Below are 22,312 nucleotides of genomic sequence, written 5' to 3' on the forward strand. Positions count from 1 at the left end.
ATTTCTTGATAGTAATATCCATATTTCCTCAACCTCTCGTTTATAAGTCTCGGTTAATAATATAGTCAGTGGTTTACAATACATATCGCTATATTCGAAAAATCAACAAGAGGTTTCGAGAGATCTAAGTGATAAACACTTCGAGATCCCAATAATCTCATTGCGACTATTTTTTTTCTCTGAGCGATATAAATTTCGTCGTGTTTGATGGTCGTTAATATGCCTAGAAGTTTCGCTGTCACTATCCTAGTTCCTATTTTGGGAACAGAGCATTATCCGTGAGTGCCGCCGACGGAACTAGAACGCTATTTCTTACAGAACGCCTCATATAATTACAATCAATTAAAAACATTCCCAGGACTGAAAGTTGGGAACCATGAATAACATTCACAAAGTATTACATCCGGGCAAATTAAATTGAAACGAGGTCAAGCATGGCCATCGATGATGACCAAAGATGTTGCGTTTGCCGTTAAGGAGGCATTGATTAACGGATTTCGTCGGTACAAACGTGCATCAATATCAAATTATGAAATGTATCTTTTACATGTCTGTCCTCCTGAAGTATTCCAACAAAGTAGATTGGGCATTACAAATTAGTCGAAGGAAATGCTTCAGGCCAGTGGTTTTTCTCCGGGTACTCCGGCTTTCCTCCACCTCCAAAGCCTGGTACGTCCTTAAATGACATTGGCTGTTAATAGGACGTTTAATAAAATAAACCAAACCAAACTAGATACTTCAGGCATCAAGAATGATGACATGGTGTGTTGGACGCATCATAACTTATTATGAGACAATAATGGTTATATATGTATATTTAAGTGTACAGGTATTGTACAGATATTGTACAGGTATTGTACAGGTATTGTACAGGCATTACCTGTACCTGGTAAACTCATATACGTGCATGGGCAGTGCATGCTCTTTTATCTTAAATCAACCTTGCTAACTTTGTGTTTAGATTTAAAACATGTATATCCAATAAAGACGTTAGAGGCATTTGCTTACAAGTAAATTCCATTTACTTTTCTGGAGGACAGTTGTGTAATTATTTTACATTTTTAAAGCTAAGGACAGGATTGTGTGATAAATCATTTGACCAAACGTCCCTTCTGATGTAGAACCACTTTCATAAAGTCACAAATGTTTTTGATATGTGGTTACCAAACTTCTTCAAGCCTTCTATATTTGAAAAAAATATGATGAGCTAAAAGAATTTCCATCGACATATGCCCACGATTATACACGATAAACGATATGCAAACCTCATTAGGAGGTTCATGTCCTATTGTCATTATTTAAACATACATGATACATATTCCGTTAAACTTAACTAAAGTCTTCTTGGCTTGGGATAGTTACTATGATTCTCTCTAGTAGCCATGGTCTTATTTAGGTAGCTTAGGCGGGCTTAGTCTCAGGTCTGCTCCCAAAAGTCTTTTACATTTTCCAGAGTGTGATCAATCTTCAAAAATTCTCAATATCTTCCCATATCACTTTCACGTTTCCCCTATTACAGCCCACAGATAATGCATGCATGAGGTTCTTCTCTGGAGACACCGTTTATAAATATTTCTGTAAATGCCATTTTCGTCATTCGGTACTATCGGAGACTTGTATATCAGGTATATGCGTCTCTGGTACTATGTACACGTAGATAGATTTTACATGAGACTTAGAAGTTCATTTTGCCTCATTCAGAAACTACTTACTTGGTATCTATTCTAGAATTACCTTTTGTTCATTGTCAGCAAAGTTAAACATCGCTCAAGCTCAAACGACTCCTGTTTTACATAGATCAAACGAGATGTTCATCTCGATCTCTTCAGTATCAACTTCCGTCTACGCTCGCAAAGTCAACTTCATATCTTTTAAAGAGACAGTGTCAAGCCCTTCGAGAGACATTATTTAAACCTGATGCATTCGACATTCATAATCACCAACAGGACTTCAGTATTTTGAAAGAAACCCTGCTCTTAATAGCCAAGCAGTAACATTTTGTGATGGTTCATGGAAATAGCCAGCTTTTGTGGCAGTGCGGTTGAGTGTCGCAGCTCTTGGATGGGTGACCGCTCCGTTGTATCCCCAGTGCAAGTTACAATTTATATTGAACACCATATTTTTGAAAGAAAATTGACCATTTTAAGTATCATAGAAATAAGATAACAATGTATAAGCATGTCTTCCCTAGAGTACTACAAGGTAATAATGCAATGAGGTATTATCTTGAAAACCCCTAGTCAAACTTTGCCTTATACTGTTGTCTTGGTAATTTTATTTCTAAGCATGGGATGCATATATGGACTCAGGACACTGTTGTTTACTTTCTTGCATCCAAGTCCATGCAAGTTTGCACGGTTTTCGAGAACATTTTGCATTTAAATGCTACTTTTATATGGTTATGTCATGATAACACATACTTTTCTTGATTTAAACCATTTTTTCTTAATATCAAATTCATTTTTGCCACCCGAGAATCAAATTTTCAGGTTTGCAATATCAAGTGGCAATTTCCCATCACCAGGATGCTGTGACTGCTGTTAATGTCTTCCGCCAGTGTCAGCTGTAGTGATCTATGTGATTAGATAAAAAAAAATAAAGGATTGATCAGATGTTTTTAAAGACAAAACCTAAAGAAAGATGATAATAAGGAATCTGCCCTTAAGTAAGCAGTTCATGCTAATATGAATCAAGTTCATAAGAAATTGTGACATTTCTTGTTCGATCATAACCCTGAACTGGCATGTGGTGTCAAATTTCACTGTTTAAAGAAAGATTTTTAAATGTTAAAGAGGAATTAATTAGCATGTACTGTACCCCCCTCCCCCCCCCCCCCCCAAAAAAAAAAATATATATAAAAAAAATGCTGACATGGTGGAACAGTATTCAGCAATCATCCATTAAAACCGACCTTTGTCTATTGTCCGTCCTTACAATTCTAGTTGGTTATTCTCTTATTCCATATGTAGGCTGCACTTTGGGACTCGCCAAGATGACCAACAGGAACAGAAATCTTTGATTTAGAAAATTAAAGTTTGTCTGTGCGATTTTTTATAATGAACTGCAGGAATACTTTCTTCAAATGTGACATGCTGGTTCCATATTGTGTTTATGTAGGATCAGTGAATACTCAGAGAGAATTGGTTCAAATCTGCTTATTTTTTCATACAAGTACAATTTTTTTTTTTTAAATTTGCCTGTGATTTTCTAAAATTTCCTCTGAATGTTTCCCATGATCCCTAGCTGAGTGCATTGCCACTTTTGTTTTTGTGACTTTATAATTTTATTGGGTATATTAAATTAAATTATATACAATTTGTATTGATGAAATCTAATGTCCGAACGATGATAATATGAGTGTTTGTGCCTACCTATAATGAAATTAATGACGAAATATGCAGGAAAAAGGCGTATCGTATACCAATACCCTATGTCTTTGTGGTAGTTAGTGATACTTTGGGTCGAATAAAGAATTTTCAAGGACTTTATACTCGAAGAACTTTGGTTTATCTTGATAGTAAAACTGCCTTATCAATGTTAAGATTATATCTTTTACAACAAAAATACATTTTTCCAGTAAGTTGGATTTTGTCAACCTAAACGAAGGAATGCCCCGTTAACAGTTTGTTTTTTTCCATATTTTTCTCAACTTTCACGTGTACGATACTCTTAGTGTGTTAATGCATATATCTTTTCTTAAACTTTTCACTATTTCAGACATTATTTCATACTAAGATAAACTTTCTAATCTTATGGTGCTTGACAGTTATTTTATTTCAAACAAACTCAGTGGAAACATGATGCAGACCGTTTAATTTGAAAAGAGAAAGCAAACAATCAACTTGAACTTTGGACATTTAATCTCTATAAGGAGAACGTTGAATGCAAAATAATCATTTTATATTGAATTTAAAGCAATCAACATTTACAGATACCTAAACATGTTATAATTGGAAGTTAATACCTGAATGTTTTGCTAGATAACCAAAGTGGATAATGAGAGGAAAATTCTTCTAAAATCACTCAACTAAATCATTCTATTAAATATCATCCATCTCACTCATACTGCTTAATATCACATAACGCATTCATTCCGCTTAATATCACATAACTCATTCATTCCGCTTAATATCACATAACTCATTCATTCCGCTTAATATCACATAACTCACTAATTCTGCTTAGTATCACTCATCTCACTTATTCTGCCAAATAACACTTCAGCAATATTTTTTTCTGATGCAAATGTGATGTTGAGTGTAGCTTGAAAAAAGCATTATAAAATATACATATGTATATAATCTTTCTTTCTCACAAGAATGCTGTTCCAGAAATTTAAGTTTTTACAAATCTTTTGCAGATTTCTTTTGTCAATTTAATTGTGGTGTATATAATATTTGTGAAATAAATCCCATTGTACTTGCATGACTTGAACGAAGATATATCACTTCCTTCAGAAAAAGTTGTTATCAAAACATTTTTCTCTTGGCCTACCACTTAGGGTAAAGGCAAACCATTTCACCATATTTGCAACACACTTGAATATTAATACATATAATGGATATTTAAATGTTATCTGTACATGCATTCTCTACATCATTTCTAGACACCCTATCATACATTTCACACAGTTTTTACATCCATTTTTACACATAACTTGGTCCCATACTGGGTTATCCTTCCTTGGTGTTTTATACTTCTCCATTATTGTGATGTACTGATTTTCTCTAGACATTTTGTAGCATCTTTTAATTTCCCCACAAAATCCTGAAAATTGAAAAAATAAAAAAATAAAAATTACTTTAAAAACATAAAATGTTAACGAAAAAAAACCAACAGACAGTGCAAATCTCCTTGCATCAAGAATAATTTTCTATGTAACAAGCATACAAGTTTCATGAGAATTTGATTTGATGCAAGGACATCAACATTTTATTTATAGTAACAATGACCTCATTTTTACTCTGCCCAGCTATATAGGTATATGACCATTGATTCTCAACAAGAAACTGATAGTTGCAAAACAATGCACGGTAAAGTAGCTCAAACAAGGACACCGTTTACAGTAAAATCCTGATGTTATCCCTTGATGAAAGTGAAAACATTTGTTAATTAATGTACTTATACATTTAAATGTATAAATCATAGATAAATATTCAATCGTTTGGTTTATGTATATACATTACTACAGCAGTCATGATATCAGTAATATGTAGGTAATGCAGACTTCACGAGTCATGTCTCACCTGTAATTGTTCTTGCGTACATGAAAACTGTACATCCTGGATACCTGGCTTTCCTGGTACCTGAAATTAGTCCACAGGTAAATTACATATATCTGTATATGTGGAATCAGAGGTGTTGATGAGAGAGCCCATTTTTAGGTTAGGTTCTGACCCACAGGCTTATTACTACCACAATGTTAACTATATAATAAGGAACCTACACATCGATTCTCAAGAAATAGCAAACACAAACTTCAAGTGGAATCAAATTAGCATGTCATTAATTGTTTCTTAGTAGGATACATAAACAGTATAAATACATATTTATCTATCAGTTTACATTTGCTTGCTGGCTGGGCGTATCATCCAATGAACAGCCAGGGTCAATTTAAGGAAAATTCTCTTTGTAGTAGCTAGTGGCAACTTCACTGAAAAACTATCCAGACCAATTGAAGCAAATGACACAACCATACACATCTTATTTAATTTTTATCATTTTAAGGGTTATGTTGATTGGTTTCTATTTATAGAGTGACATCATTGAAACTAGATTTTTTTACTGAGTTGACCAATGGGTGATTAGTGTAGTGTAGCATAGTGCAATTAACTTTGGGTATCTGACGATAACTGTTTCCATGTAAAATACAAACCTTCCCAGTAGGGATAAAAAACTCACCTTATAATGTCATCAAAGAGAAAGTATCAACAGTAGCACTGCGAGACCTGACCTTAATAACTTTAATGACATCCAGTTTCATCCAACAATACCCAGAACAGCGACATACTCCAATGACACGGACTTTACTGATACACTGTCATATCTTGAGACATTGACATGGTCCCATACAATTTTGGTAAAGTAAAGTTTCACTGTACAGTTACTAGCCATCTTCTCTCAGATGAGGATCTTGGGAGAGTTTGAACCCTAACCGGGGCGATATGTATTGTCTTCTTACCTCTGTCTTTAACGATATCAGGTAGACAGCCTCGTTCACTTTTTCTAGGTGGTTGTTCTAAAACATGGGATAAATGAACCGGTTTAGAGTAGTATTGTACATGTACAGTGCATTTTATCTAGCATTAAGCCCATGCCCGCTCATTAGCCCATATCTGGCAATAAGCCCATGCATGGTAATGAGGATATGTCCTGTCCAGTAATAAGCCCATGTCTGGTAGTAAGCCCATGCCTAGTAATGAGCCTACCCATGACCATTGCATTTGAATGAAAAAAAAAAAGGTAACACATGTTATTCCTTGTCCTTTGAGTGAAATTATACACGTGGTATGGGCTTATCAGATAAATATAGTATCTGAACATCATTAAATGAGGAAAGAGCAAATAAAATGTGTATCAGAAATTGCAATCCATAAATACAGCTGTTATATCTTCTTTTGGATATTTAATAAACATTTCTAGCTCTCCATGGATATGAATGTTTGTTTGTTTGCTGGGTGTAACATAAACAGTCAGGGCCATACAATATAAAGTTCAGCAAAGGGATTCTAATCGTGTAAAGATAAATTAAAAACAGATATCTGCTACCTGATATATAGATTTGAGAGATTGTGATTCTTAGAAGCAATCCTTTTTGATGTGGCATGTGAGAGAGAGAGACAGCCAGAGGACAAACAAGTGAATCAAAGAGTTTTGGGTTTGTTGTAATATAGCAGAAGATTTGATTCACTGATCAGTGACTTTACCTGACAAACTCACCTTTATGTAGTAATCTAATCGCCAATCCACATCAACAATGTGAGGGGGAGTAACTCCCACACTGTAACAGACATGGAAGTTTAGAGTACGATTTGAGTTATCTATATATCATACTGATAAAATACACATGTCAGTTACTATATACAGTATATGTACAGTGGAAATTTGAACCGAAAATCTTCAACTAAATCAGATCAAACTGGAAACCTTCAACTAACCCAACTAAAATATTAGTTCCTTAACTGTCTTAGCAACAAAGGCATGAAATTAACATTTTCCTTGCAATATCGTTTACCATTTACACTTATCTATCTAAACAATTCTAGCACAAAAAAATTAACATTGGAAAAAATACTGCTGGTAATAAACAGCTCAAAATGACTCTTTACAAATGTACTTACTTTCCAAGTAAAATCTGCATAATTTGTTTTCGTTCCTAAAAAAGAAACCAATTGATTTACAACAAATGTAAACATAGACCTCCTAATTCAGCTGTGAAAATCAATATTAAAACGGAATATTTATATATTAATTTATTTTGTTATTTTTGATTGACAGCGAGGCATATATGATGGTTGATTAATGGCAGGTTGTTCGGAGTGGTTGGAATGTTATTTTAAAAAGAAATTCAAAAGCCAATGTTTGTACCATATTGAAAGTTTTATTTTACTACTGTACATGTACATGTTATAGTATGTTGGCTTTATGATGCGTTTTCATCTCGACTAATATCAAATAAAACATCTGTGACATGATCACTTACCTGGTAACTTGTTATAAACGCTTTGATTCTGTCAGCAGTAAATTTACAGTCTTCTAGCAAGGCCCTAGATGACCAAGAAAGATATTCATCAAATTTATCTCTGAAGATGATGTTGAAGTCAAATTGATTTGAAATGTACTGTGGTTGTTAAAGTGCAAGATGTCCTTGGTTCAAAAAATATTATTAAATCAGACAATTACACTTTAATTTCCATTGTTATTAATTACCGGTATAAATGACTCCACATGATATTTATATCCCTTACTTAAATAGAATGCCTGATTATAAAATCTCAAAACTTAAAATTTTATAAAAATGTATATACATGTATACTATAAGTCACAACAATAAAATCAATTCTCTGTTAATATTCTATGTATTTTACTAGCCTTATGGTAAAATATGGATAATTTTTTTTATAAAAGGCAGAAAAAAACTGGATCACTCAATCATAGAGCCTTAAATTCATTTTAGAAAAACTAAAAAATCAATCTGCCTACAGAAACAAATCTGCTCACTAAGATTAGATATAGTAGCAACCTTAAGTAAAACAAAATGTTGACAGACAACAGGTGAACTGACTGATGGATGGAAGATGGATGCTGCACCATGGCATATAGGCCTACTACTCCTTTGTGAGATAACAACTGCACAGTACATTATATATTCTATCAACTGATTATTGGATTTGTCAAGAAATCGGACCATATGTATATATCCAAAACAAAATGAGACCGAGAACTTACTCAAGTGAAGCAGCCTCAGTGTCATGCTTGGTGGCTTCAATAATGCAAGACACCAATCCAGCGTACGCCTCCTTCAATACTACCTTGTCAACACCACTGAAGGTCTCATCTCCTACAGTCAAACATTTACAGGTAAAAATAAGGCTTCATCTCCTACAGTCAAATGTTTACAGGTAAAAATAAACATTCACTTTCAGCGACTCTTACATGAGTATACAATCGTTAGAGTGTTACAACTGGTTGTTAACTACAATTAAAAAAAGGTAAAATAAAAATGACATCAACTATATCATTCAATGTATAGTTTATTCAAAATTTCAGATACACTGTATGTGTATTCAATTTTGTGAAAATTAAATAAATTTGTCTAATACTTAAGAAAGAACTTGCTATAGCATTGGTAGCAGATAGAGGCAGTGTCCTTTCCATCTAAAGAATCATAGTCACCCTTACCAAAACAAGCTTAAGCCTGTAACATATGATACATGTATGACCTGTGTAGTTTGTCAAATGTGTACCCAAGTGTTTGTATGTGTATATCATTAACGACTGGTGGAGATGTTTACTGAAAAGAGACAAAATGGATTTGGAATTACCAAAACAAAGATAAGTAGGGCTTAAAATGGCATTATTTTCAAAGAATAGACCCACATATATGTTCTTCAATGCCAAACTGTGTCATATGTAAAATATTACAGGTTTATTTGACCATAAAGTATTATATTAAATCAATTTTTCATAATCGTCCATTTTGGTAATTGAATTCAATTCATCTCTGACAGTGATATTGATCAGTTGGCAGGTCACTCGGATTGGGAATAAATAAAAAATATAAAAAAAAAAAATAAACCCCTAATAATTTACAGCTTGACATTGAAGATCATATTTACTGTGTCCATTCTTTGAAAATAATGCCAATGTGAGTCCCATTGATCTCTGTTTCGATAATTCCAAGTCCATTTCAGTCCATTTGAGTAAATACCTATCAACAGGTATCAACTACTACTTTCTACCAGTATATCGTGCCCCTGAGAATGCACAGATTCCTATATTGCACACAAACCCTTGTGGACATGAATTAACCTATTATATTACAATCGATCGCAAGCTTATATTAATTTGTAAAAAAAATACATATCTGCAGTATCTACGAAGGTGTAAACAGATTTTACCTACGATTAAGATACGACATATATTTTTTTTTACAAATTAAGCATGCGATTGTAGTCTAATACAACCATTTACTCGTCTATAATGTACTGTAACATTTTGATTAAAAACATCACACAGAATGTAATAATGTCCACAACTTGTACAAATGTACCTGTGCAGTCGGTATTCCTATTACCTGATATTCGATTTCTTTGTTCCGAGTCCACCACGCCATTGAACGCGGCATCGAGTAATTTCTGGTAGCATTTGTTAGGGACATGTGCAGAATCACCGACAACCGACAAACCATCGATTACTGATTGTGACAGTTCCATTTCCAAAAAGTTTGCGAATCAGTCACTCCCCCATACACTCTTTTTGATTTCATGACTAAAGAGTTCCAATAAAGGGAGCATGAATGTTATGCTTTATTGAAAGTTTCATTTTAAAAGATTCGTTGATCTGATCTCTGATATGAAATCATACAATTTTAAATTATTTAGTAGTATATATATACTCATAATTGTTATTATTAAATTAACTATAACTCAGACTCTTACTTTCTCTTAATTTGGAACTAAATAATGGCTGGTCCCTTTTCTGAGTAAAACGAAAGTGAAAGCAAAACGCAGGGAATTTTATCGTTCGAGGGAGTTCCCAATCGTCATCGTGTTGATCGTTCAAGCATTGGAGATGGCAGGGAACACCCAATTTGTTTATCAGAGGCGTGTTGAAATAGATGAATTATTAGAGCAATGTACACCGTATTTACGAAAGAATATAAACCCAATGGAAATAGTTCGTGATCTGTTAGATTTGACACAGTTCGATAGACAACAGATTGAATGTCAGACAAAACGAGAGGGGAGATATTCGGGGGATGGACAAATTATTGGAATGCATTGCCAGACGTTCTAGGGAATGTTTCTTTGATTTTCTGGTACTGTTAGAAAAATAAGAAGTATTCAAAAAAATCTGATTTTGTAATAAAGGAAGCAAATCTAACCTCCTCGACAGAATTACTTGAAGCAAGAAATCGTTATAATGAACGATATGGAGAGAACGTTGAGTGTTTACCAAGACAACCGCAGTGTGCCGCTGGTGATTTGTCAGGAATTACACAAAATAACACACCTATTTTTTGTGAATATCCCGTGACAGAATATCCACCCATCCAACCCCATCAACAGCATGCAGTACATAATGCTGGTAGAGACCAGGGCATTGGTATCAGCAACTATCCTATGTTGCAGCCTATGCAAAATGTCCCAGGTGGAACAGACATACTTCGACCACGTCTCCCAGGGAATGATGACCACCATTCAAATATTCCAAGACAGCATGGACGTTATGCCAGCCTTCTCCTCTTTTAATCTTGGTCAAGGAGGAGGCCAGGGAGGTCGAGGAATTCCATTCAGAGAAATGGATTCCATGAAAAAAAGAAAGGATGATTTTGAAATTGATGTAACTCCAATTAACCAAGCAGGCGTGCAAATAAATCCAGAAAGCAGGGGTTTTTCCGATTGAGTCTATACAGGATAATTTTGTTGAGCAAGGGCAATGCAGCATTACCCAGAGATGTTGATAATACAAGCCTGCTTGAACCAATCCCTACAAGGAATCCCCCTCATATACAGACTTATCAAAGTGATGGTCAACAAAGAGTTGGAATAGCTGGTCAAATGGACCCTAGACAAAATATATTAAGACAAAATCTCACACCACCAATACAAAGAGATCAACCTGTGCCAATTAGCCATCAACAAGGAGTGCTGAGAAATTTACAAGGTAATTTGGTAAAAGAACTTATATTTTTAGACGCCTGTCAAAATTTAATAGAGGCCGTGTCCGTCCATCCTCGCTTAGATTTCAACTGATCTCTTTGAAACATTTGTAGTCTTTATAACTGCATCAACATGTATTTGTGTGTTTTTTAAAAGTAGCTTTTTGATTTGACTATTCTTTTTAATGAGATGCTGAAATTGCCCTTCTTATCCTTTTCCTTGAGCTTGGTTTCTAGCTGTTTACTATGAAATTGTAAAAAGATTGTCACCATATATTATATATGTACACATACAGCTGTACAGTAGTTGTGCTTATTTATGCAGCATGAAGATTGACTTCTACAAGATTCTGTCCTACTTAAATTGACATTATGAACATAAAGGCTGGATCTACAATATTTTCTCACAAACACATTATCTTCTATAATTGATAATTGTCCTTGAAATGTACATTGATTGTTCATCAATTTGTCATTGGGATGGGCATATATATACATGTATTATTTTACCACACAATATACTCTATGATTTTGTTTTGTTAAAATGTCTTTTTTTTTTTCAAATGATTAAAATGTTGCAATTTACAATGATTACATCCATGCAAAATGGAATGTTGTATTTACAATAAGGGCAATCAGAAACAGCATACAGATGTACACAGTGATTAGCCTTGTTGAAAGAAAAAGTTGATAATTTGAGATAAAATATCTTATGAAAAGCACAAGATAGTTACTAAAAGGCAGGTCAATGTGCAATACATGCAATCTTGTGTATGATTTATTTGGGCAAGTATAGAAAACAAGTTATTGCATAATGTGAAATATTTGTGGGTGTTGTTTTTCATGGTTTCAAGCTATTTAGATAAATGTGATACAAACTTTCATGTTACCCCATAATAAACAAATAAAAGTATAGAATGTCTTCTTGTGTTAATGCCCAATTAATAAATGCATGTTGATTATTTTATTGCACAGTATATCATAATTCAATTATGTTGATTTTAAAAGTTGTTTGCATTTGTACAAAAACTCTTTTCAATAGACGATAAAGCCATTGGGGAATCTCCGAGATGAAATCTTCAGCAAGATAGGGACAGTGTTGTCTCGTGGAGAGGGGTCACCATCATGGAGGAAAGTTGGGACAAAAGGCTGGCATTACGAGAAAAGAAATGAGAGATATTGGTGAGGATAGGTTTGTTCTATTATATAGCCACTCAGTGCATTGGTCAGTAGTAACAGAATGCACAGGTTCTGAATGTGGAAGTAGACTGAAGTAGCCCAGGAATATTGGGAGCCAAGTTGTCATTTATTCACTGAAAACGTTTATCCAGGATTTTACCAAATTATATAAGATATCAAATTATATAAGATATCTTATCTTTTATGAGATATGTTATAAAGAAAAGTTTATAAGATAACTTATAAAAAATATAAGATATCATTTATCTTTTATGAGCTACCTTATATATTATATATTATATAAGGTATCTTATAAACTTTAAATAAGATATCTTATAAACATATAAGATATCTCATAAACATATAATGATATATAAGATATCTTATATAATTTGGTAAAATGCTGGATCAGCATTGCTCCAAGAATAAATGACAACTTGGTTTAATGCCATACAGAAAAGTCCATCTGGTAATTAGGCTGGGGGATGATCCATTTCACATCTAATAAGGGAATCAAATTCCATTCACCTTATATAATTAGTGAATTTAGAGTTCATTATTCATTGCACTGTTTAACTTGACGGCCATCCTGGATGTACAACCAATGTTGATATTCTTTAATTGTTAATATGTTTTGTAAATATTGAAAGTATCATTTTGACAGTGACAAGCTTCAGGTATTTGTCCTCCTTCAGGTCTGTATAAGAAGCCTGGTATGGCAAAATAAAGTCGATATCAAATCATTTATATCATATTAAATCTGATAGGCACATCTATCCTTATAAACCATATCTTTGAAATTCAAGAGTTTTTTGGAATTTCAAGAATGCTATAAGCACAATTTTTCTGGACAAGATGATGGCTGCACTTATTCAAGTTCTTACAGAAAAAAAGGTACTGACTTCATGATATGTAATTACAGTCTGATATTATATATCTTTATGTGAAAATATAATCCAGGAGATTGATATATTTATTTTATTTTATTCAGTCTTATTGAATATTAAATTCAATTTAAATGTTAAAATTAAGTTAAATCAATTTTTTTACTTCAGAAAAGAAAGAATGTCCTGCTGAGTCATTATTGGACATGCTTCATGACAACTATAACTTGACAGTGAAAGAACTACGAGATATTCTACGACAAACGGAGTGCTATGAAGCTTTACAAATTCTTGAAGGTATGATAATGTTTGTATTACAGGTTACTATTAAGCTTTCTTTTGTTAGATAAGCTAGGGTATAATGTCTTCACAAATGTAACATTAAGCTCTGAATCTAAAACCTTAGATAACTCAGAGCTCTGAAGCAGTACATGTAATTTTCTGTTGGTCATGAATGTGTAACAATACTAATGAAAAACATAACAGTTTGTAAAGTGTCACCATAATTAAAAAAGAAGAAAACTCTTCTTGTTTATCAAAACTCATTTTTTTAAGATGATATGATTATGTGTATGACAAGTATACATTACATAGCAGTCGAGAACTTCCTAGACAAAATTATTTTTAACTCGCCTGCCTGAACGGCACGTGAGCTGATGCTGAGGTGCGGCATCCTTTATCCATCTGTTGTCCAGCCATTCGGCACCAATTTTTTCATTTTAACAACTTCCTCTCAATAAACAAGAGGCCTAGAGACTGTGATATTAAGCCTGCAGCATTCATGGGTGTTCATGGGAATGCTCATGGGCATGTTCAGTGGAAGGGCTGGCACATTTGTTCAAATTAATGACCTTGACCTACTCTCAAGTTCACAAGGGTCAAATATGCAAAAAATCTTTTAATGACTTCCTTACAATAACAAAGAGACCCATATACATGATATTGGGCCTGTTTCATGCTGGGGTGAAGGACTACCACGTTTGTTCAAATGAAAGAACTTGACCTACATTCAAGGTCACAAAATTATCCATGAAATATTGTAAATGACTTCTCAATAACCAAGGCCCAGACACCTGATATTGCATTGGCCTATAGCATGTTGGGTTGATGGGTTTACACATTTGTTTAGATAAAAGACATTGACCTACAAATTGTACATTCAAGGTCCCCAGAGTCAAATATGCAAAAAAGCTTGTAAATGACATCTACTCAATAAGAAATAGTCCAAGAAATCTGTTATTTAGCCTGTAGCTTGATGGGGTGAATGGATACAAACTTTATTTAAAGGAATAAACCTACCCTACTCTTATATTTGAATCAAATAACAGTAATCAGCTTATTCAGCACCTGCATAAATGATGGAGACTAATTTCAATGTACCATTGGAAGAAGGTGAGTGATATAGGCCCATGGGGTCTCTTGTATTATATATATATTTAAGGTCTGTTTTGCCTGTATTCAATATAATCAGAGGTATTTTTGTTATATTATAGGAAGAGGAACACAGTTTCAGCCAAACATTGACGTTTCTGATGACGAAAATATTAAAGTAAACAATTTAAGCCATCTTGGAGGAAGATCCGTTCGAAATGAAGATAAAACCTCTGCTGATTTCAACATAGAGTTATCAGAAAAAGAAGGACCAGAAAAAGTTATAGAAAACATATCTGCTCCGTTTTGTAGAGAGCCTCAAGAGCATGAACATTTTAAATGTGAAGCTTATCCTGAGTCATCTTCATCAGTATCAGAAAGCGACTCAAAGTCCATACAAAGTAACCAGCTTGATTCAGATGTAATACAATCAAGTGAAAATCAGGTCGAAACAACTATTGACCCAGTTGAAGCAGAAACAGACCAAGAGAATAAAAATGCAAAAATGGATGCAGTGTGTCTTTCTGAAGATATTTCTGCAAATTTAAGTGAAGGAAACATTACCGATACAGCAATGGAGTGTGTCACTACAGCATCTGTCATTTCAAACAAAATACAGAATTGGAATCCTGAATCGACGGAGGAAGGTGGGGAAGTATCCGGCATACAGGCACAAGGAGATGCCAACCTTTTACATAGTGAAAAGCCACCTGACCAGGAAATGGTACGGCTTCAACAGGAAATTCAGACACAGCCAAACCTATCAAGCTTTCGTGACCTCCAGCGCAGTGTTCCAACTGAACTTGGTGAAGTATCTGTTTTACAAGCCCAAGGAGATGCCAACTTCGTGCGTAGTGAAAAGCCACCTGATCAGGAAATGGTACGGCTTCAACTGGAAATTCAGACACAGCCAAACCTACCAAGCTTTCGTGACCTTCAGCGCAGTATTCCAGCTCACGAGAATGATAGACTAAGCACTTTACCTGCTTCAGAACAAAACCAAAACATAACTAGAACCAATGTTTCCCACTACCAGGGTTTTGAAGACGGACAGAAAAGTGATGCTAGGAACTCGGACATGAGCCAGATGTGTATTGTTGATAGAAAGTCAAAGAACGAAATCAAAGAAGATTTTTCTTTGGTTGGGAAGCAGGTGATTCAACCAAATCCTGAACTTACTCCACAAGAAGTTTCTAACTGTGGGAGTAATTTGGATGCATGTGCTGTCATGGCAGAAGGCGATCAGAATTTAAAACAAAGTGCACTTCCTCCAAATTTAGATCATCAAAACTTTAAAAGGGAAATTGGAACACAGCAAAGCACAGTCGAAGATTGCCCTGAACAGTCACAACAGAGCAATTCAAATACTGGTGTTTCTGAAGCCCATCAAGGAGAGGCAGATTCTCTACGGAATCAAAACAGCTTCAGAGATATTCAGCATTCTGTCCCTGAATACAGAACCGGGGACTTGGAGAATCCCAACTCCAGTTTACCCAGGAATGTAGACAGCCTTGTTATGGATGAGGAGGAAACCTTTCTTAAAGAAAGGCACAGGCCATTGTTAAAGTAATGGATTAAAAAGGATTTGAACAGACCTTCACCCAAAATGAAACTTTGGAAAAATAGGTTTTGTTTGGTATGCTTAGCCTTGTTGTACAATGTTCTACTGTATTGTTACATAATTGAGTTCGCAATGATGAATTTCAATATAAATTATTTGTATTTTCAACATTTTTGTATCAATTACCCTGACTTCATCCATGGATGGATTTAATGAAATTTTGTGTTTAGAAAAAAATGTATCTAGAGTTTCCTAATGTAGCTTATATGAGCTATTTATATGTTGAAAGAAATTAAGAAAAACCAAAGTTCCTTTGCTACCATGTTCCTAAATCATATGCTTAGCAAAGTATCGTCACAACTGCATTGCAAAAATTTTATGTTGTAAAAACCTTTTGATTTTTCTAGTTTTAAAACTGCAACGGAATTAATGAAAACATTATGGGAAGAAACTCTTAACTATAATCTTTCAGTGTGCAAAGTTTTGCTAAAATCGACCCATCATCAAATTCAGAAAAATTCATTGAAAAATGTGATATGGTTTATATTGTAAGATGTGACATAGAAGAATGATTTTTTGGTGAATTTTGTCATACTACATGTACCTTTGTATATAATGATTTTTTGGTGAATTTTGTCATACTACATGTACCTTTGTATATAATGATTTTTTTAAAGTAAAAATAGTTGACAGGAACCCATAGAGAATAATATAAATAATTTTCTCTATAATGAAAAGTTGACATGAAATATACAGGTGATTGAATGTTTGGGCGAAATATCTTTTCATGGGACCATTTGTTATGTATACCATATTTAAGCTGTTAAGCACTCATGCTTTTATAAGTGTACTGCCACCTTTCACCTATAAAAAAGTCCCTAACCTCACTGATCTGCCCATATAATCTTCAGTCTTTGAACAAAATATGCAAAATATTTTTTTTGCTGCATAAAAGTATGTAAATGAAAATAAAGTTATTTTTTCCATGCAAATTTCCCATACAAATTTTTCTCTGTACAATGGTTTAACAAGCACCCATTTGTGTTTTTGTAAGTGCACAGTGGGCTCAATAGGTTTAATACAGTATTATTGTGTTAATCGATCATAATAATTCTAAATCATATATTTTTTTTTTTCTGTAGTTTAAACCCTTTGGAGAGAGGACAAATTTTAATTGCTTTTCTTTAGATTTATGTAGATATTTTGAATATTATTATAATCTATTCATCTTGACATGAAATGGTCATTGACCTAAATAAATGATTGTGCTACCATTTGTTCGTTCACGAACTTGATTAAGACATTAAGCACTTAGAATGCTAATTTATATAGTGAAATTTTTGGAAATCAAGCATCATGTTTCCTTCAAAATTTTGACATGTTTTTAACTTTAAATGTTGTTTTTTTTTAAGTTTACTCAAACTCATTAACATATTCATCAGAATTACACAATATTACTGTTTATATCCCTGACACCACAATGATACAGTATAGCAATCTGGTCTGAATAGATTGAGAATTGTTTGATAATCAGATTTATTTTTGTTTGTATATATATCATGAAAATGTATGTTTTTACAGTTTCAATTAATTATCAGTGTTCAAATCTTACATAAGATCAATTTCATGTCTGTTTCTGTAACAATGCATGCTCTTAGAATTTATATGGAAGTTTTAGCTGTGATTGCTATTTTTCACTGTAGAATACTGATATCATGAGTGCATGTAGTAAAGCATAAGCTTCAGTCTACTCTAAATCATGGAATGGTTCGCTCGCTTCAGGCAACAGACGAAGATGTGTGTTGTGGTTTCCACGTCAGTATCACCTTAGATACTCCTGTAGGTTTTCCTCTTTTATTCCCAATGTGGCAAAAGATTTTTAACTGTAGCTCAATAAGAATTAGAGAGTGTATTTTACTGTATATCTGTGATTACCCCCATTTGGCAACTGTGATACCCTACAAATTGTATTATTAATGATACTGTGTTATTACATTATTCGTTAGTGTGTTGAAAGTTCTAATTACTTATTAACTTATTAGTCTCTTTGATAGTCTAGTAGCTACTGCATGTATCTATAGTTTTATTTAATTAGAAAAAAAGGAAACATTCAAGTAAAAAAAATACTAACCAAAAAAACAAAAAAATACACATATCCTCCCCTCCCCCCATTTCTCAGAAAAAAAATCTATGTATGTACAGGTGTAAGTCACTGTGCTTTAAATGTTGAAGAAACTGGAAAACCCAGAAAAATTCTATAAATGTGCCATGAACTGCAATAATTTCTAATATAACTGAGGGAATGAACCCTGGCCGTCCTAAGGTGAAAAGTGAAATGTGTGCTATCCACTGCGGCATGCAGCCATTACACTTAATAACTGACACATTATTTTATTAGGCATCATATATTACAACTTACAATGTTTTACATACAATTTCTGCATATTAGATATATTATATAAACGTGTAATAGATTCATCTGATTTTTAATTGATAAGGGCATTTGGCTTTGATAAATTGTGGCAGTGTTAATTTTCTCTCCATGTTCCAGTTGAAATAGTACAATTTGTAAAATTTTCAAGTGAAATACTGCCATAATTTTGTACAAAGTGACAGGACTTCAACAGATATAGCTTATGTGTTGAAAATTAGAGAAAGGTCTCCTGACCAAGACAATCCATAGTCTTTAAAATTGGAACTTGAGATCCTCTGCTAGACATTTAGTTTCCACTTGGAGATAGACATTTGTATGTTAAGGACTGGCTTGTCTGTTGTCACTATAATGTGAATGGGAGGGATGAGACATTTGTATGGTAAGGTCTGGCTTGTCTGTTGTCAGTATAATGTGAATGGGAGGGATGAGACATTTGTATGGTAAGGTCTGGCTTGTCTGTTGTCAGTATAATGTGAATGGGTTTGATGAGACATTTGTATGGTAAGGTCTGGCTTGTCTGTTGTCAGTATAATGTGAATGGGAGGGATGAGACATTTGTATGGTAAGGTCTGGCTTGTCTGTTGTCAGTATAATGTGAATGGGAGGGATGAGACATTTGTATGGTAAGGACTGGCTGGTCTGTTGTCAGTATAATGTGAATGGGAGGGATGAGACATTTGTATGGTAAGGTCTGGCTTGTCTGTTGTCAGTATAATGTGAATGGGAGGGATGAGACATTTGTATGGTAAGGTCTGGCTTGTCTGTTGTCAGTATAATGTGAATGGGAGGGAGGAGACATTTGTATGGTAAGGTCTGGCTTGTCTGTTGTCAGTATAATGTGAATGGGAGGGATGAGACATTTGTATGGTAAGGACTGGCTTGTCTGTTGTCAGTATAATGTGAATGGGAGGGATGAGACATTTGTATGGTAAGGACTGGCTTGTCTGTTGTCAGTATAATGTGAATGGGAGGGATGAGACATTTGTATGGTAAGGTCTGGCTTGTCTGTTGTCAGTATAATGTGAATGGGAGGGATGAGACATTTGTATGGTAAGGTCTGGCTTGTCTGTTGTCAGTATAATGTGAATGGGAGGGATGAGACATTTGTATGGTAAGGACTGGCTGGTCTGTTGTCAGTATAATGTGAATGGGAGGGATGAGACATTTGTATGGTAAGGTCTGGCTTGTCTGTTGTCAGTATAATGTGAATGGGAGGGATGAGACATTTGTATGGTAAGGTCTGGCTTGTCTGTTGTCAGTATAATGTGAATGGGAGGGAGGAGACATTTGTATGGTAAGGTCTGGCTTGTCTGTTGTCAGTATAATGTGAATGGGAGGGATGAGACATTTGTATGGTAAGGACTGGCTTGTCTGTTGTCAGTATAATGTGAATGGGAGGGATGAGACATTTGTATGGTAAGGACTGGCTTGTCTGTTGTCAGTATAATGTGAATGGGAGGGATGAGACATTTGTATGGTAAGGTCTGGCTTGTCTGTTGTCAGTATAATGTGAATGGGAGGGATATCGTGTTACTCTGTCCAGTCGTGACATCTCAGTGTGTATTAGCACTATAATTTTTTCTCGATTGATCTAATCATTTGCAGACACTCTCTTCATTCATACGAGTTTGATTTGTGAAGACATTAAACCCTTAACAGACTTTGTATTAGCAAGATTTCGTGAAGTGTTCCAGCTTTATTTTATACTCTCTATATAGACAAGAGTGACAGTATAATATTGATAAATGTCTGTAGAGTTTGAAATAAAAGATTATTAGAATCTTTCACTCCTTCAGGGGTGAAACAGGTATCCTAACGTACCTCACAGGGTGTTCCTGGTTGCTAGGGATGTGATTGATAGAATATTTCACTCCTTCGGGGGTGAGACAGGTATCCTAACGTATCTCACAGGGTGTTCCTGGTTGCTAGGGATGTGATTGATAGAATATTTCACTCCTTCGGGGGTGAGACAGGTATCCTAACGTACCTCACAGGTTGTTACTGGTTGCATGGGATGTGATTGATAGAATATTTCACTCCTTCGGGGGTGAGACAGGTATCCTAACGTACCTCGATGTTGTTCCTGTGGTTGCTAGGGATGTGATAAATAGAATCTGTCACCCCCTTGGGGATGAAACGAGGGAATCTCAACTCAAGGGGAGCGTTCTTAAGTTACCAAACACGAGGCTTGAAAAGTGTTTGCCATCCTAAGTATCCTTCCCCGAGGGTATAGATTCCCTTGTCTCACTTCCATGGGGGTGAATGATTATTTTTCTCTTACCCTGTTTACCCTCTTATGTATCTAATATTGACGTTACATCAATGTAAGGAAATGTTGACGTGACGTGATTGAATTGTCAACATGACATCATTGTATTGTTGCCATGACGTCATGGAATTGTTGATGCGACGAAATGTACTTGTTGTTTGGGTGAGACAAGAAAATCACACACCGGTAAAACTGCGAGTCATCCCTGTCCAGGGTAAGAGAATCTATTAATCTCACCCTGAAACAAATGAAGTTGACAAACATGAGGCCTGACTTTGAGCTTGTCTATAAGTACATCACAGAGGACTGGTTGTATTTTAACTCTTTAGTTGTAGGGCTGTAATGCTGTAATAGCTGATGTAAAACCTGTTAAATTCATACTGTATTTAGTCTAATAAACGCCCCCTTCCAAATAACCATGTTTCAGTGATAATATCTATCCATATTTGTCCATAGTTTAGAACATTTAATAGTTTAAAGCAATGATGTTTATGTTAGTGTTGGTGCAATTTCATACACAAGTGCCAGAATGTTTGTTACTAATAGTTTTACAATATTTTGGACAGATAAACATTTTTTCATGGTGTCAAACAAGTACAGTCAACAGACCTAACAGCTGTTACGGACTCTGACATTTAGCTTTTTATTAAATGCCCACCCCCCCACCCTCGAAAAATTGCAAGCCCCGGGGCGTTTATTAGAATAAATATGGTAACTGGATGATTATTCTTCTATGATGCTTTCATTGATGGAGCATAGAATGGAAATCAATGATGTAACTAGATTCTGGTATTGTTATATAGCGCACAATGACATCATCCAATTGTGAGTTGTGACACTTTCAGAATGATGAAGCTTTAAAGAAAGACAGATTTGTCTTTTCCTACCAAAAACAGGAATGTGCATGTGAAGTGTGGTAAAGATTACTTAACAAATATTTTGATTTTGATTCAAATTATGATATATTAATTTTAAAATGTTAATATTCTGTATTGGAGCCTATGCTTGTTAGAGCTGAGTTCTCATTAGAAATTGTAATAAAGACATGGTGTACACTTCAAAAATGATTTTGTGATCTTTACCATGTCTGCATATTTTGGCCTAATTTGTAATTGAGCCATCAGGACAAGGAAAAATCAGGTTGATTATGTGGTAAATCTATCAGTACATTACTGTGTATTGACATAGTACCATTGAGCTTATTTTTAGGTGCATGAGTGGACGTCTGTCG

At 34.6% G+C, this 22,312-nt stretch overlaps 2 protein-coding genes across 2 annotated transcripts; one reads left to right on the top strand and one right to left on the bottom strand.

Moving 5' to 3' along the window:
- Window positions 1-3,842: 3,842 nt before the first annotated feature.
- LOC117344198 (COMM domain-containing protein 3-like) lies at window positions 3,843-9,993 on the bottom strand. Its single transcript, XM_033906858.1, has 8 exons — window positions 9,797-9,993; window positions 8,449-8,560; window positions 7,703-7,766; window positions 7,341-7,375; window positions 6,940-7,000; window positions 6,182-6,238; window positions 5,247-5,306; window positions 3,843-4,767 (listed from the first exon to the last, which is right to left on the bottom strand). Exons 1-8 carry the CDS (start codon window positions 9,933-9,935, stop codon window positions 4,705-4,707), a joined length of 591 nt encoding a protein of 196 aa, XP_033762749.1. The 5' UTR covers window positions 9,936-9,993; the 3' UTR covers window positions 3,843-4,704.
- A 242-nt stretch (window positions 9,994-10,235) lies between these two features.
- LOC117344199 lies at window positions 10,236-22,145 on the top strand. Its single transcript, XM_033906859.1, has 4 exons — window positions 10,236-11,388; window positions 12,426-12,565; window positions 13,618-13,743; window positions 14,940-22,145. Exons 2-4 carry the CDS (start codon window positions 12,553-12,555, stop codon window positions 16,385-16,387), a joined length of 1,587 nt encoding a protein of 528 aa, XP_033762750.1. The 5' UTR covers window positions 10,236-11,388; window positions 12,426-12,552; the 3' UTR covers window positions 16,388-22,145.
- Window positions 22,146-22,312: the final 167 nt, after the last annotated feature.

Source organism: Pecten maximus, chromosome 15, assembly GCF_902652985.1.
Source record: "Pecten maximus chromosome 15, xPecMax1.1, whole genome shotgun sequence".
Taxonomy (NCBI): Eukaryota; Metazoa; Mollusca; class Bivalvia; order Pectinida; family Pectinidae; genus Pecten; species Pecten maximus.

Coding starts and splice junctions, on each gene's coding strand:
- LOC117344198 (XM_033906858.1), bottom strand. CDS start 9,935: ATGGAACTGTCACAATCAGTAATCGATGGTTTGTCGGTTGTCGGTGAT. Junction 7,376..7,702: donor CGTTTATAACAAGTTACCAG/GTAAGTGATCAT, acceptor TTTCTTTTTTAG/GAACGAAAACAAATTATGCA. Junction 6,239..6,939: donor GATTAGATTACTACATAAAG/GTGAGTTTGTCA, acceptor CCCATGTTTTAG/AACAACCACCTAGAAAAAGT.
- LOC117344199 (XM_033906859.1), top strand. Junction 13,744..14,939: donor AGCTTTACAAATTCTTGAAG/GTATGATAATGT, acceptor GTTATATTATAG/GAAGAGGAACACAGTTTCAG.